General features: G+C 57.2%; 1 protein-coding gene across 4 annotated transcripts in view; it reads left to right on the top strand.

The window, feature by feature from the left end:
• LINGO1 (leucine rich repeat and Ig domain containing 1) overlaps nucleotides 1-12,361 on the top strand; it is an 84,622-nt gene extending 72,261 nt beyond the window's left edge. For all 4 annotated transcript variants that reach the window (XM_024982039.2, XM_059879331.1, XM_002696672.7 and 1 more), the window contains one exon: nucleotides 9,472-12,361. In XM_024982039.2, coding sequence (XP_024837807.1) covers nucleotides 9,484-11,328 — 1,845 coding nt within the window. In that variant the 5' untranslated portion in view covers nucleotides 9,472-9,483 and the 3' untranslated portion in view covers nucleotides 11,329-12,361. The remainder of the gene's footprint in view (nucleotides 1-9,471) is intronic.
• Nucleotides 12,362-13,233: the final 872 nt, after the last annotated feature.

Raw genomic sequence — 13,233 nt, 5'->3', positions numbered from 1 at the left:
CACTGGACCTTGGTTTGTGATGTATTAGGGGGTGGTTTTTAAGTCTTTTCCAGGGCAGAATAAACGAAAACCTTCAAATGTCCCTGACGGCCACACCATGAATGGAGAGGCTAAGGTGTTGGGGAGAGAAGGTGGCCGCTGTTAGGAGGCCGGGCCTCTTCCCTAATCCCAACCGCGAGGTGCTGTAAGTCACTGATGCTCTCAGGCCTCAGTTTCCTCACTTGAGTGATGGTCTCTAGAGTTGTCATGCCTCTTGAATTAGACAAGCTCAGAGACCTTTGCCAGGTGAATTAATGGCCTGGAGCCTCAGTTTCCTCATCAGTAAAATGGGGCTTATGGTACTTCCATCATAGGGTATGTGATGAGGGTTGGTGGGTCAGTCTGCAAAGCATTTAGTTAATGTGCTGCATATAAATGTCTCTTCCCTTCCTTCTCCTCAAATTCTCTGCCCCCAGCCCTGTGAGAGCAGTTTCACCCCTGCCCTTCCCTTTTCTAAATGAGGAGTTTAGGGCCCCAAGACATAAAGCCACTTGCCTGCGACTGTGTAGCTCAGCAGCCCTGAACCTGATTTGGAGAGAGGCAGTATATGAGAATGGTCAGGACCAACAGAACCTCTTTGTGACCTTGAGCGAGTTACACAGCTTCCTTGGGCTTCTGTCTTTTCCATCTGCACAATGGGAACAATAATGGGACCTACCTCAGCAGGTTGTGGTGAGGGAAAGTTAATTTTCATAGGTAGAGTACGTGGAATAATACCCAGCACACCAAAAGCCCTCTCCTAGGGTTTTTCTAGTCGTCATCATCATCATCATCATCATTTTTATGAGGTCTCTGACCCTCAGACCCCACAATTAGATCCACCACTTCCCTCCACTCCCCCGTCTCCACCCTGGGTTTCTCAGGCTGTGACCTGCCCACTCTCTCAAACCCAAGGCTGGTGACCCTCCCAGGGAGGGACTGGCTGATTTTCAGACCTCCAATGCCTGAAATGCGCCAGCCTGAGAAGTTCCCAAGGTAGATGAGCCTCCAAGACTGGAGCACTGGGAGAGGGCCCTGGGTGCCCCACAAAGCCGGCTTGGAGGAGGAGGGCGGCGTTGAGGGGAGGTGAGGCAGGTGTGTCTGCTAAGCACCTCCCAAGGGGCCCCTGGCCTGGGTGGTGGAGGGGGCCCAAGTCCTTCAGGGGCACCTTCCTGTCCCTGAAGGTCTGAGTGGGCATCCAGGCCTGGAGAGAGATGGGAAGGGAGGTTTGGGGGTGAATGACCTGCACTTTCCTTGAGCCCCATCAGGCTGCCACATGGGTGCTTGCCTGCCCCTCCTCAATTCTGGGGTAGCACCGGGCCAACCGGGAGTGCTGTCCACTCAGGCAGGCCCGCAGCAGACAACACGGACGCTTCCCAGAGTCAGTGGTTCCCTCCTGCCTCCCCCAGGCCAGCTCTCTCACCTCGGAACAACCCTGTGGAAGGACAGGCAGAGTCCAGAGTGGTCCAGGACTCACCCAAGACCACACGGTAGGGCAGGTTGCCCTGGCCAGAGACCCGGCTAGGGACCTGTGAGCCCAGGACCGTTTGCCCACCCAGAAGTGGCCCTGCCTCACCCTGGCTCCTCCCCACCCAGCCAGCAGCTCCAGGATGGCAAAGCCTATATATAGAAGCCTTTAAACACTAAGATGCTCTGACAATTAAAATTCATAATTTATCCCACAAATGGCCTGGGGTTGCGAGCTGGCCGGAAGGTTGGCAGCTCTCGAGACCAGCTGTGCTTGGAGGGGTAGGTGATGGGGTGGGCAGGAGCGTCCCTCCCTTAGGTGGCACAGTGTTTGCCCAGGGCCGTACAGGGGCAGCTGCCCTAGCAAATGGGCGGGCAGCCACACTGTGTCCAGGCAGCACCCTCCAGCCCAGCCGTGGCTGAGAGGCCAGGTGAGCAACTTTGGGAGCGTACCTGGGAGATGGGGCTGGTGGCAGTGGCGGGAGGAGAGACTACAGGCCCAGACACCCACACAGGCCACCCAGGTGCCTGCACACGCGCGCACACACACACACGCACACGCACACACACATACACACACACACACACGCACGCACACACACACACACACACACATCCTGGGAGCCCAGCAACTCTGCTGGAACCAAGAGCTAGAGGAAAATAAAGAATTACACATGACAAAGGACATGACCTCAATTTTCTTTCAGGTTGATTTTTCTCTCCCAGGGGGGTGGCAGCTGAAAGAGGAGAGGGAGAGGGAAAGGGTGGGCTGACCAGCCCCAGAGGAGACAGATGGACGGATGCACAGCTGAGGTTCAGCTGCCTGCCCGCCAGCCTCAGTCGTCCCGATTTCTCCTGCCAGAACTCAGCCTGGGTGCTCACCCCTCCTCTCAGAGTTTCCTGTGTCCCCACCCCCCTGTGCCGGGAGGCAACCCTTGCCCTCCCTTGGCTCTCAGCAGAGCCCTGCAGGATTAGACTGGCCAGGGAAGACCAAGTTCCCCCCATTAGCAGCTCACACCTTAAGCCATTATCAGCCATTCACACCTCAGCAGGGATTAGCCCTGGAAAGGCAGAATGGAGGATCTTTAAAAGGAGTCCAGGGACCTGGGTCAGGATTTGGGGTAGGAGAGAAGCAATTAGGAGCCCTCAGATGCTCTCAAAGGTTCCAGGACATCAGTCGCCTCCACCCTGCACATCTTTGCCCTCACCGTTCTCTTGGCTGAAAATGCCACCCTTTCTGCTCCGCGCTTGGCCGGTAGAAATGTGTCTGGGTTTCAGCCTGACACCTCCTCCCTGAGGCCTCTATAAAGAGCCGAGACCAGGAGTTGGGAGCTGTCCTGGGAAGCTGGCCCAGCAGCTGTGGTGGGGGCAGGAGGCCCTCTGTCCCTTGAAGCTGGGCCTGGCACTCCTGAGCTGTATCAGCCTCAGCCCTGCACTGTGGACTGTCCATCTGGGGGACCCAGAAGTGGGGGGGGGCAGCAGAAGCTCCAGCAGAGGGAGAAAGGGACAGAGGTCAGCACACCAGCAGGGTCTGGTGTGGGGGCACCCAAGATCCAGAGGGACCCCCTCCTCCTGGAAGTGATCCCTTCTTCCTGGGGACTTGCAAAGAGCAGCTTGGCGTGAAACACCCCTGAGCTGGATTCTGAAGGCTGAGCGGGAGACCTCCAGGCATAGGCAGATGGTTTACCACTGCTGTGGGACAAGACTCCAGGATGGTGCGGCCCTCAGGGGCTTTCCAGACGGGCCTCACTGCAGCCCCACTTTACCCTACTTTGAGCCACGTGGTCATGGCTGCCTCTGAACAGGCACACTTACCACAAACGTGCTCTATCATTTCATGACATGGATCCAGCTACTCTGTCCTGGAGCTGAAAGCAAAGAAGGGACTTCAGAGAGGCAGGGATTTGGGGACAGGGCAAGTCACAAAGAAGCTAGACCTTGACCTGCCTCCAACCTTCGGTGACCCTGCCTAAGTCCCTTTCTGAGTAACTGACCCACCTCAAGGTGTGGTGGTGGGAACAGGATGTGCTCATGGCCCAGGACTTTTGACCAGGTGGCGCTAGTGGTAAAGACATTGACATTGACATTGAAGTCGCTCGGTCGTGTCCAACTCTTTGCAACCCCATGGACTGTAGCCTACCAGGCTCCTCCGTCCATGGAATTCTCCAGGCAAGAGTACTGGAGCGGGTTGCCATTTCCTTCTCCAGGAGATCTTCCCGATCCAGGGATCAAACCTGGGTCTCCAGCATTGCAGGCAGACGCTTTACTGTCTGAGCCACCAGGGAAGAACCTGCCTGCTAATGCTGCAGACGTAAGATATGCAGGTTTGATCCCCAGGTGGGGAAGATCCCCTGGAGGAGGGCATGGCAACCCACTCCAGTACTCTTGCCTGGACAATATGTGGACAGAGGAGCCTGGCAGGCTACAGTCCATGAAGTTGCACCGAGTCGGACATGACTTAGCACGCACGCAGGAAAGGGGAGTAGAGCTGAGTGGGGCCCAAGGCAGACTCTCTGAAGCCCTCAGTTTCCTGTCCCAGGTCTGTCTCCCTCCTCCCTCCCGCTGCAGACCCAGCCTGAGAAACGCAGGGTGGCAGGACAAGACAAGACGGTACAAAACAGCCTCATTCCGCAGTGAGGGAGCAACCTGTCACAGCTGCCCCGGGTCACACAGCCAGGCTGAGGACCCAGGGGGCCACGCATCCTGGGGAGGCAGTGGGCGCCTCCGTGGTGAGGGATCTCATGTCTGCATGTGCTGGGGATTTCCCTGCGGTCCCTGAGGAACACTGAGTGGGAACACCATGAAATATTGATACCGTAAACCAAAAATAACTGAACCTTCCCTCCTTGCTGCAGTCGACCCCAAATTCGGTGAGATTGTAGCATAGACAGTGGCAGCAGGCAAAGGAGAATGGTATGGTGGGGAAACACTGAAAAAATTCAGTGTGTTCAACATACCATTTTCTGAAAGTTGTCTGATTTAAGGGGCAAGGTCATACCCCACTGGGTTAGCGGGTAAAATGGACGAGACCCAGATTTGATCCCTGGGTCGGGAAGATCCCCACTCCAGTATTCTTGCCTGGGATATCCCAGGGCCAGAGGAGCCCGGCGGGTTACAGTCTATGGAGTTGCAAAGGGTCTAACACAACTGAGTGACTAAGCACACGACACATGGACACAGATGTACCTGTATTCAGCTACCTAAGTTCTAGTGCCTTCCCTCGGCCTGGCACTGCTGGGACACGCCCCTCCTCCTCTGGCTCTGGCCTGGCCTGTGTGTCTGAAAGAAGTCCTGTTTCACATGGTAACTTGGCACAGGCAGCCTGACCCGCAGGAACAGGAGGCTCTGCTGCCTCCTGGCTTTGGAGCCGAGTTAAAGTCAGATGTATTCCCTTTTGGAAGCCTCCACCTTTCTCATTTGTAAAATGGACAAGAAATATCTCTTTGAACGCTGGGTGAGGGTTTCTAAGACGGTGTGGATAAAGCCTAAACCTGGCCTGTAGCAGGTGGCCTGCAGCTGCTAGTACCACCCCTTCCCTAAGTGCGGGCGTCTGATCATTTTCCATGGGTCGGGCTGGGTGTGTGGTCGTGGCATGCCCACACCCCCAAGGGCCTCAGATGCTGCCTTAGGAGACAGAATGACCCCTGACCTCCCTCAGGGGTTTTCCAAGCCCACCCATGGGTCATCCCATGCCTCTTCAGTCTCCATCAGCTGCTCCCTCCAACCCTAAGCCCCAGGATGTGTGCTTAGTTGCTCACTTGTGTTTGACTCGCTGCAACCCCATGGACTGCAGCCCGCCAGTCTCCTTTGTCCATGCAGATTCTCCAGGCAAGAATACTCGAGTGGGTTGCCATGCCCTCCTCCAGGGGATCTTCCCCACCCAGGAATCAAATGGGGTCTCCTGCACTGCAGGTGGATTCTTTACCAGCTGAGCTAGCAGGGAGCCCCAGGGAAACAGCCCCAATGGGAGGCCCCAGCTAGGGATGCCACCTTCAGATAGATCCTTCCAGCCCCTATAGAGCTGCATTTTGGGGTCTGAGGCCCTACTGCTCTTCATTCCCTACATGGGTTTGAAGATGTTGTTGACTTTCTAGCTGGAGAAGATCCAACTTCTGTGAGGGAACCCTGGCATCCACCCCTCGCCCCCCACCCCCGTGCTGCACAGCTGGGGAAAAGGCAGAGAGGGGAGGAGTCCTCCAGGACACTCAGTGGAGTGGCTGGTGTGGGGAGCAAGAGAGCCGGGGCACATCTGCCCCCGACGTGAGTGGCAGGCGGCCCTCTACAGCACAGTTCTGATGGCGCGGCTGCCCCTACCGCTCTGGGGTTGGGAGGACACAGACAGGCTGCTGTGGGCTCTGTGCGCTGTGGCCCAGGCATGGCTCTCCTCTGTCTGCCCACCTGCCAGCCTTCCATGTTCATTTCCTTTGTATTTATTGGGCCAATTTTTAAACTCTTGCCCTTGTGGGAAGCCCTTCAGGGGGCAAGGATCCAAAATAAAACACTGATTAAAATATATAAAACACTTCTCCTGGGCCGCTGCAGGAGTAACCAGCAGGATTGATGGTGCCAGGGCAGACGGGAGCAGCATGTTGCTCACTCAGCAGGTTTGGTGACCCCCTCAGACACCAGCCTGTCAGCATCCCTTGATGACAGGGACCCCGCAGGGGTGTTAGATGGGGAGACCAGGCCCAGTGTGCTGTGCCAGCGTGGGAAGCCGTCTTAGCCCCTCTAGGCCTCAGTGTCCCCAACTTCCAGGACAGTCACACATAAAAGGTGAGGGAAGAGGCAATTCGGAGGATTTGTCTTTCTGGAACTGTCCATTCCTTTGTGGGTGTAGCTGCTGGGCCTGCCACCCAGAGCAATGCTGACCTGCTTTTTACCAACATTTGAATCCCCCAGGTGTCTCTTTGCTCAGTGGACCCGCTCCAGGGTCAGCCTCATCAGAGTGACTTCAACCCCTGCAAAAACTCTCTCATGCACACACACTTCCTTCCAGAGAACATTCAGTGAATCTTTTCCGTGCCACACCTTGGCCTGAGGCTGTAGACACACCATCTTCCCACACGCACCTTACTGTCTTAGCAGGTGGGACAAATGCACCCGTGAGGGTTTGACCCAGTGTTAAACATATGACACAGGAGAGGTGTCAAGTGCTGAAGCTTTGTAGCATATTTCCCTCTTGGCCCAGGTCACTAGGAAGCTCCAACCTTTTACCATTACACAGGATTTTGTGGCATTCTTTCTTGACTGGCTTGCCTCCTTTAGCTTTATCTTCTTATCATCTTGTAATATCATTTTACTGGCCATTGGCTAAATCATTTTTAGAATGAGATGTGTTATACATCAGTTACATAATGTCATTACTGATAAATATAAGGTGCTTCAGAGTTGTGGGCAAGAGATGATTTTTGATTGAGTAGATCAAGGATGGCTTCATGGAGGAGATGGCCTTTGGGGTGGATGTCACAAAGGCTGCTGGGGCTGCGAGGCTGGGAGAGATCTCCAAAAGGAGCTGGCTTAGAGGCAGGAATGCACAGGATGAGGCTGGGATGCCTGGGTGGCTTCACTGGGGGGAATGGTGGAAGAAGAGGGAGATGCATAGGTTGAGACAAGGCGGTGGGGTCTTCAGTGCTGGATTCTTGTCTGTATGAGGGTCTTACCAACATCTCAACGGACCCTGTGCACTCACTGCCCCAATTCTCATTCTTTGGCATCCTCTCCAGCAGCCCCCACCCCCACCCCCCCCCCCCAACCAGCCCAGCCTGAGCCGGGTGCTAAAAGTCCTATTTACCTCTCCCGGTCCCCAGGCTCACACCACGCCAGCCCCAGCTGCCATCCCAATTATTTATTGATCGTCTGCCAGGATGTTTGCTTTTCTGGTGGGTCATTGGAGCGTGTGTGACTGTGGAAAATGGCCTGATGGGAGTGGGTGGGAGAGGCCAAACCGCAGAAAACTCTGGAGAGAGAATGAGAGCGGATGAGGGAAGTGGGGGTGGTGGACAAAGCCCTTGAGAATAACAAAACCTTGCAGATTTCGTAACATGTCGGTGACACCAGGAACCCTCTCTGGCTAATCGGTCACTTAGTCGATCAACAACTAGGGAGCACCTATCAGTCCTGGGAGACCCTGGAGCACTGGGAAGTGGGTGGTGTCACTGAAGTCTGACAGAGCAGAGTCCTGGTCCCCAGTCTACCTCCTCAGCTGGCTGGGTGTCCTGGGGCAGCCGCAAGCTCTCCAAGCCCCAGCTGCCTTAAGTGTTGAAGTGTGGGTGACAGAACCTGTAGCTTTAGAAGTGGAGGCTGTGGGCAGGCGTGGGGAGGAGCTTGGAGGGATGGGAGAGGGCCCTGAGCGGTGGCAGAGGGATGGGATCCTCTCTGCCGGAGCATCCCCTTCCTGCCAGAGCATCCCCTTCCTGCAGTGAGGCCCCCTCGGGGTCGTGGGTGTGGGCTGTGTGGATGCCAGCAGAGCCCCAAGGGTTCCAGGCTGGGTGGGATGGATCTTCACCCCATGAACAAAAGGGCTTCGGCTTGGACTCCAGAGACCATCTGGTCTAACCTCTTGTTCAGGGAGTTCCAGACTAGTCCTCCCAACCCCCTAAGTACTCCACTGGGCCAATTTCCCATGGAGTGGAACATTGGAGGAGGGAGGAGCATTCTGGGCAAAAGTGGGAGCAAATGGCCTCTGAACTCATGAGGAGAGAGTAATTGTGTCTAGGGGGTGAGTTCCTGCACACCCCTCACTCACACCACCTGCAGCCTGTCCTCAAGCGGATCTCCCTAGTCACCACCACCCAAGTCCCCACATTCCTCGGGACCCAACTGTAAGAAGCCTCCCATCCCCAGTGCTACAATGTGGGGCTGCCTGTGCCTTTCTGGGCCCTGGGGGTCTGACTGCTCCCCCATCAGACAGGACCCTGGTACTCAGAAGACAGTGATTGGAACCTGGAGAGACAGACAGATGAAGCCTGGTTGGGGGTGGGGTGTGTTCTTTGGAGGGAAGTACACTTCCAACTGGGCATCAGAAAAAGCTTCTCAGAGCAGTGGACTCAGTTAGGCCTTGAAAATGGGGTTTCCACAGGTGAGGGAGGGGCATTCCTGGAGGAAAGAAGAGCAGGATCCTGAGCTCAGGAGCCTGGGTGGGTCACCATGGGGACCTGGAGGACTGTGAGAGTTGCAGAGGTTCCATGGGGAGGCCTCAGGGCTGGGTCCTGGCTTTCTGAAAGGGGGTGCCCTCCACTGATCCAGAAACCCCATGGGGAGCAGACTCGTAGACACTGGCAGGAACCACTGGGTATGCTGTTTGCCCAGGGTTCTTGGCTTTGGGGTCAGCACATTGTTGATAGGGAGGGGGTCATGGTCTCTGTGCTGGGAAATGCTCAGGCTGAAGGCCAAGAGGGTGGACCCCAGTAGCCTCAAAAGCCCTTTCCCAACTGGGTCCCACATGTGCTGCTCTGTTGGCCATTCCTAGAGGGCTCAGCCTTTGAGCCCCTTTGATCCCCTCTCTGAGCCCTGAGGGCAGCTCAGCAGGTCTAGCTTTATCCCTGATGAGCACCAGGGGAAGCTGAAGCTCAGGGTGCCAGGTGGGGGGTGGGATGCATGCTGGGAGTCCCATTGCCTATAAATGTAAAATGAAAAGGAGGTGGATACAGCCTAGGGTGCCAATTCCAGGATCACCAGAAGTGACCTCACCCCTTCCATGAAGCCACTGGATCCCAGGGATGTAGGACAGTCCTTTAGAAGGGCTCTGGGCAGGGTAAGGGGCAAGGAGGAATCAGCAGGAGTTCCTCTGGCCTGGGTATCTGGACCTCACTGTGTTGACAACCCCGACAGGTGTCATATGCCACTCTGGACCCCTGCGTCTCTCTCTGGGTCAGGGACATCCTGACGGGGCAGGAGGGCACAGGGGCACACAGGGCTCCGGGCAGGGGACCAACGAACACTGTCTTCTAACCACCTCCTCTGTCCTGTGCTTTCTCCTGGCCGCAGGTGAGTGAGAGGATGCTGGCGGGGGGCGCAAGGAGCATGCCCAGCCCCCTCCTGGCCTGCTGGCAGCCCATCCTCCTGCTGGTGCTGGGCTCGGTGCTGTCAGGCTCGGCCACGGGCTGCCCGCCCCGCTGCGAGTGCTCCGCCCAGGACCGCGCGGTGCTCTGCCACCGGAAGCGCTTCGTGGCGGTGCCGGAAGGCATCCCCACCGAGACCCGCCTGCTGGACCTGGGCAAGAACCGCATCAAAACGCTCAACCAGGACGAGTTCGCCAGCTTCCCGCACTTGGAGGAGCTGGAGCTCAATGAGAACATCGTGAGCGCCGTGGAGCCCGGCGCCTTCAACAACCTCTTCAACCTCCGGACGCTGGGGCTCCGCAGCAACCGCCTGAAGCTCATCCCCCTGGGTGTATTCACCGGCCTCAGTAACCTGACCAAGCTGGACATCAGCGAGAACAAGATCGTCATCCTGCTGGACTACATGTTCCAGGACCTGTACAACCTCAAGTCGCTGGAGGTTGGCGACAACGACCTCGTCTACATCTCCCACCGAGCCTTCAGCGGCCTCAATAGCCTGGAGCAGCTGACGCTGGAGAAATGCAATCTGACCTCCATCCCCACCGAGGCGCTGTCCCACCTGCACGGTCTCATCGTCCTGCGGCTGCGGCACCTCAACATCAACGCCATCCGGGACTATTCCTTCAAGAGGCTGTACCGCCTCAAGGTGTTGGAGATCTCGCACTGGCCCTACCTGGACACCATGACTCCCAACTGTCTCTACGGCCTCAACCTGACGTCCCTGTCCATCACGCACTGCAACCTGACCGCTGTGCCCTACCTGGCCGTGCGCCACCTGGTCTATCTCCGCTTCCTCAACCTCTCCTACAACCCCATCAGCACCATCGAGGGCTCCATGTTGCATGAGCTGCTCAGGCTGCAGGAGATCCAGCTGGTGGGCGGGCAGCTGGCCGTGGTGGAGCCCTATGCCTTCCGCGGCCTCAACTACCTGCGCGTGCTCAACGTCTCCGGAAACCAGCTGACCACGCTGGAGGAGTCGGCTTTCCACTCGGTGGGCAACCTGGAGACCCTCATCCTGGACTCCAACCCGCTGGCCTGCGACTGCCGGCTCCTGTGGGTGTTCCGGCGCCGCTGGCGGCTCAACTTCAACCGGCAGCAGCCCACGTGTGCCACGCCCGAGTTCGTCCAGGGCAAGGAGTTCAAGGACTTCCCCGACGTGCTCCTGCCCAATTACTTCACCTGCCGCCGCGCCCGCATCCGGGACCGCAAGGCCCAGCAGGTGTTCGTGGACGAGGGCCACACGGTGCAGTTCGTGTGCCGGGCGGATGGGGACCCGCCGCCCGCCATCCTCTGGCTCTCGCCGCGCAAGCACCTGGTCTCGGCCAAGAGCAACGGGCGGCTCACGGTCTTCCCCGACGGCACGCTGGAGGTGCGCTACGCCCAGGTACAGGACAACGGCACGTACCTGTGCATCGCGGCCAACGCGGGCGGCAACGACTCCATGCCTGCCCACCTGCATGTGCGCAGCTACTCGCCGGATTGGCCCCATCAGCCCAACAAGACCTTCGCCTTCATCTCCAACCAGCCGGGCGAGGGAGAGGCCAACAGCACCCGCGCCACCGTGCCTTTCCCCTTCGACATCAAGACCCTCATCATCGCCACCACCATGGGCTTCATCTCCTTCCTGGGCGTCGTCCTCTTCTGTCTGGTGCTGCTGTTTCTCTGGAGCCGGGGCAAGGGCAACACAAAGCACAACATCGAGATTGAGTATGTGCCCCGCAAGTCGGACGCAGGCATCAGCTCCGCTGACGCGCCTCGCAAGTTCAACATGAAGATGATCTGAGGATGGGGCGGGGGTGCAGGGACCCCAGGGCGCGCTGGGCAGGGGGAGGGGCCTGGCCGCCCTCCGCGGGCTCCCCAGTCCTTCCCACCTCCTCCTGACCCCTCTGCACACACACTTTTTCTCCCTCCCACCCCGTCCCCTGCTGCCCCCGCCGGCCCTCACCGCCTGCCCTCTTCCTACCAGGACCTCAGAAGTCCAGGCCTGGGGACCCCACCTACACAGGGGCACTCGTTGACAGACTGGAGTCAGAAGCTGACAAACCAACATGCGGCACAGTCAATAGTTCAATAAAAAAAAGTTACGAACTTCCTCTGTAACTTGGGTTTCAATAATTATGGATTTTTATGAAAACTTGAAATAATAAAAAGAGAAAAAAAAAAGCTATTTCCTATAGCTAGTCGGAATGCAAACTTTTGACGTCCTGATTGCTCCAGGGCCCTCTTCCAACTCAGTTTCTTGTTTTTTCTCTTCCTCCTCCTCCTCTTCCTCCTTTCTCTTCTCTTCCCCTGTGGGGAGGGATCACTCAGGAAAACAGGGAAGGAGGTTCCAGCCCCACCCGCCTGCCTGCCCACCCTGCCAGGGTGGTCACCAGGAGCAGGTTGGGTGGTGGATCTGGGCCCAGCTCTGGGCTGGCTGTTTGCAGAGAGCGGGTGGAGGGGACAGGGCTGCCCAGTGGGGATGAGGGCCTGTCTGCCGAGCTGCCAGGCAGCACTACTGCCAGGGGGCAGGGGGGCCTGGCTCGGGTGTGGCTGAGACTCTGGACAGGGGCTGGGGTCCTCTGGAGGATACCGCAGTCAGTGGAGAGAGCCGGGCGCCGAGGCCTAACTCTGGTCCCAGCTCTATTGCCAACTTGCTATGTGGCCTCGAACAGGTCATCAACCCTCTCTGGGCCTCAGCCTCCACATCTGTATAAATGGAAACGCTACTCCCCGCCCTGCCTACCTCACAGGGCTGTTGTGAGGAATTGATGAGATGATGTATGTGAAACACTTTGTAACCTGTAAAGCGCTGTGCACATGTGTGGGTGACTGTTCTCATTATGGTCATTATTATTATCTCATTATTATGGGGGGCAGGGCTTCTAAGCGATCTCCATGGGGTCAGGGTTGGGGGCATGCCAGGGGTGGGCCACCTCCATGGGCTTCCAGAGGATTTTCCCAGGACGGCTGCCCAGCAGTGACCACAAGCTTTGCCTGGATGGCTGGGGCTCTAGACCCCCGTGGGAGTACTAAGCCCATGAGCATCATCACTTCCACCCACTCTGGTGTCCGGTCCCCAGAAGCCCCTTGCAACTGACCTGGACCTATCCAGGGACTGGGAACACCATCTCTTTCCAAGCCTTCTTTCCATAAGCATTTATCAAATGCCTGCTTATGCCACTTCTCATGTAGAGCACCCAGGCTTTGAGGCTGGAGAAGGCAGTTCTAGGGCTGTCCTAAGGACTGCCTGGACCCAGGTCACCACCCAAGTCTTGCCTCATCTTCCACCAGGCTTTACTCTGAGCTTACCCTGGGCTTTGAAGGGTTCCCAGTTTGGGATTGGGATCCACCTGCATGTGAGCTGACCAGGAGAGTCAGAAGTGCCCTGTTCATTCACACCAAACCAAGGTGCTCCAACCTCATCTCTGGAAAGGGATGTTCTTGGAGACAGAAGTGCGAAGAGCCAGGCAGGTCACCTTGTAACTTTCCCAGAATCCATGGGCTCGAGAAGCTGGGGCAGTAGCTCCTCCTGCAGACCACGTGCTCACCCCCCGACCTCTGTTGGACAGGGAGGGGCCCCAGGTTCAGAGATGATTGCCTTCACCCCTCCAAGTTTCCCCTTTCTCCTCAGGTACTCCTTGGATTCCGCCCCATGGTAGGCTCAGGGCGACCCTGCTGCCGATTAACCCTCGGACTAGGGGAGAAT

This window comes from Bos taurus, chromosome 21, assembly GCF_002263795.3.
Source record: "Bos taurus isolate L1 Dominette 01449 registration number 42190680 breed Hereford chromosome 21, ARS-UCD2.0, whole genome shotgun sequence".
Taxonomy (NCBI): domain Eukaryota; kingdom Metazoa; phylum Chordata; class Mammalia; order Artiodactyla; family Bovidae; genus Bos; species Bos taurus.
This window is presented reverse-complemented; position numbering and strand designations above follow the sequence as displayed.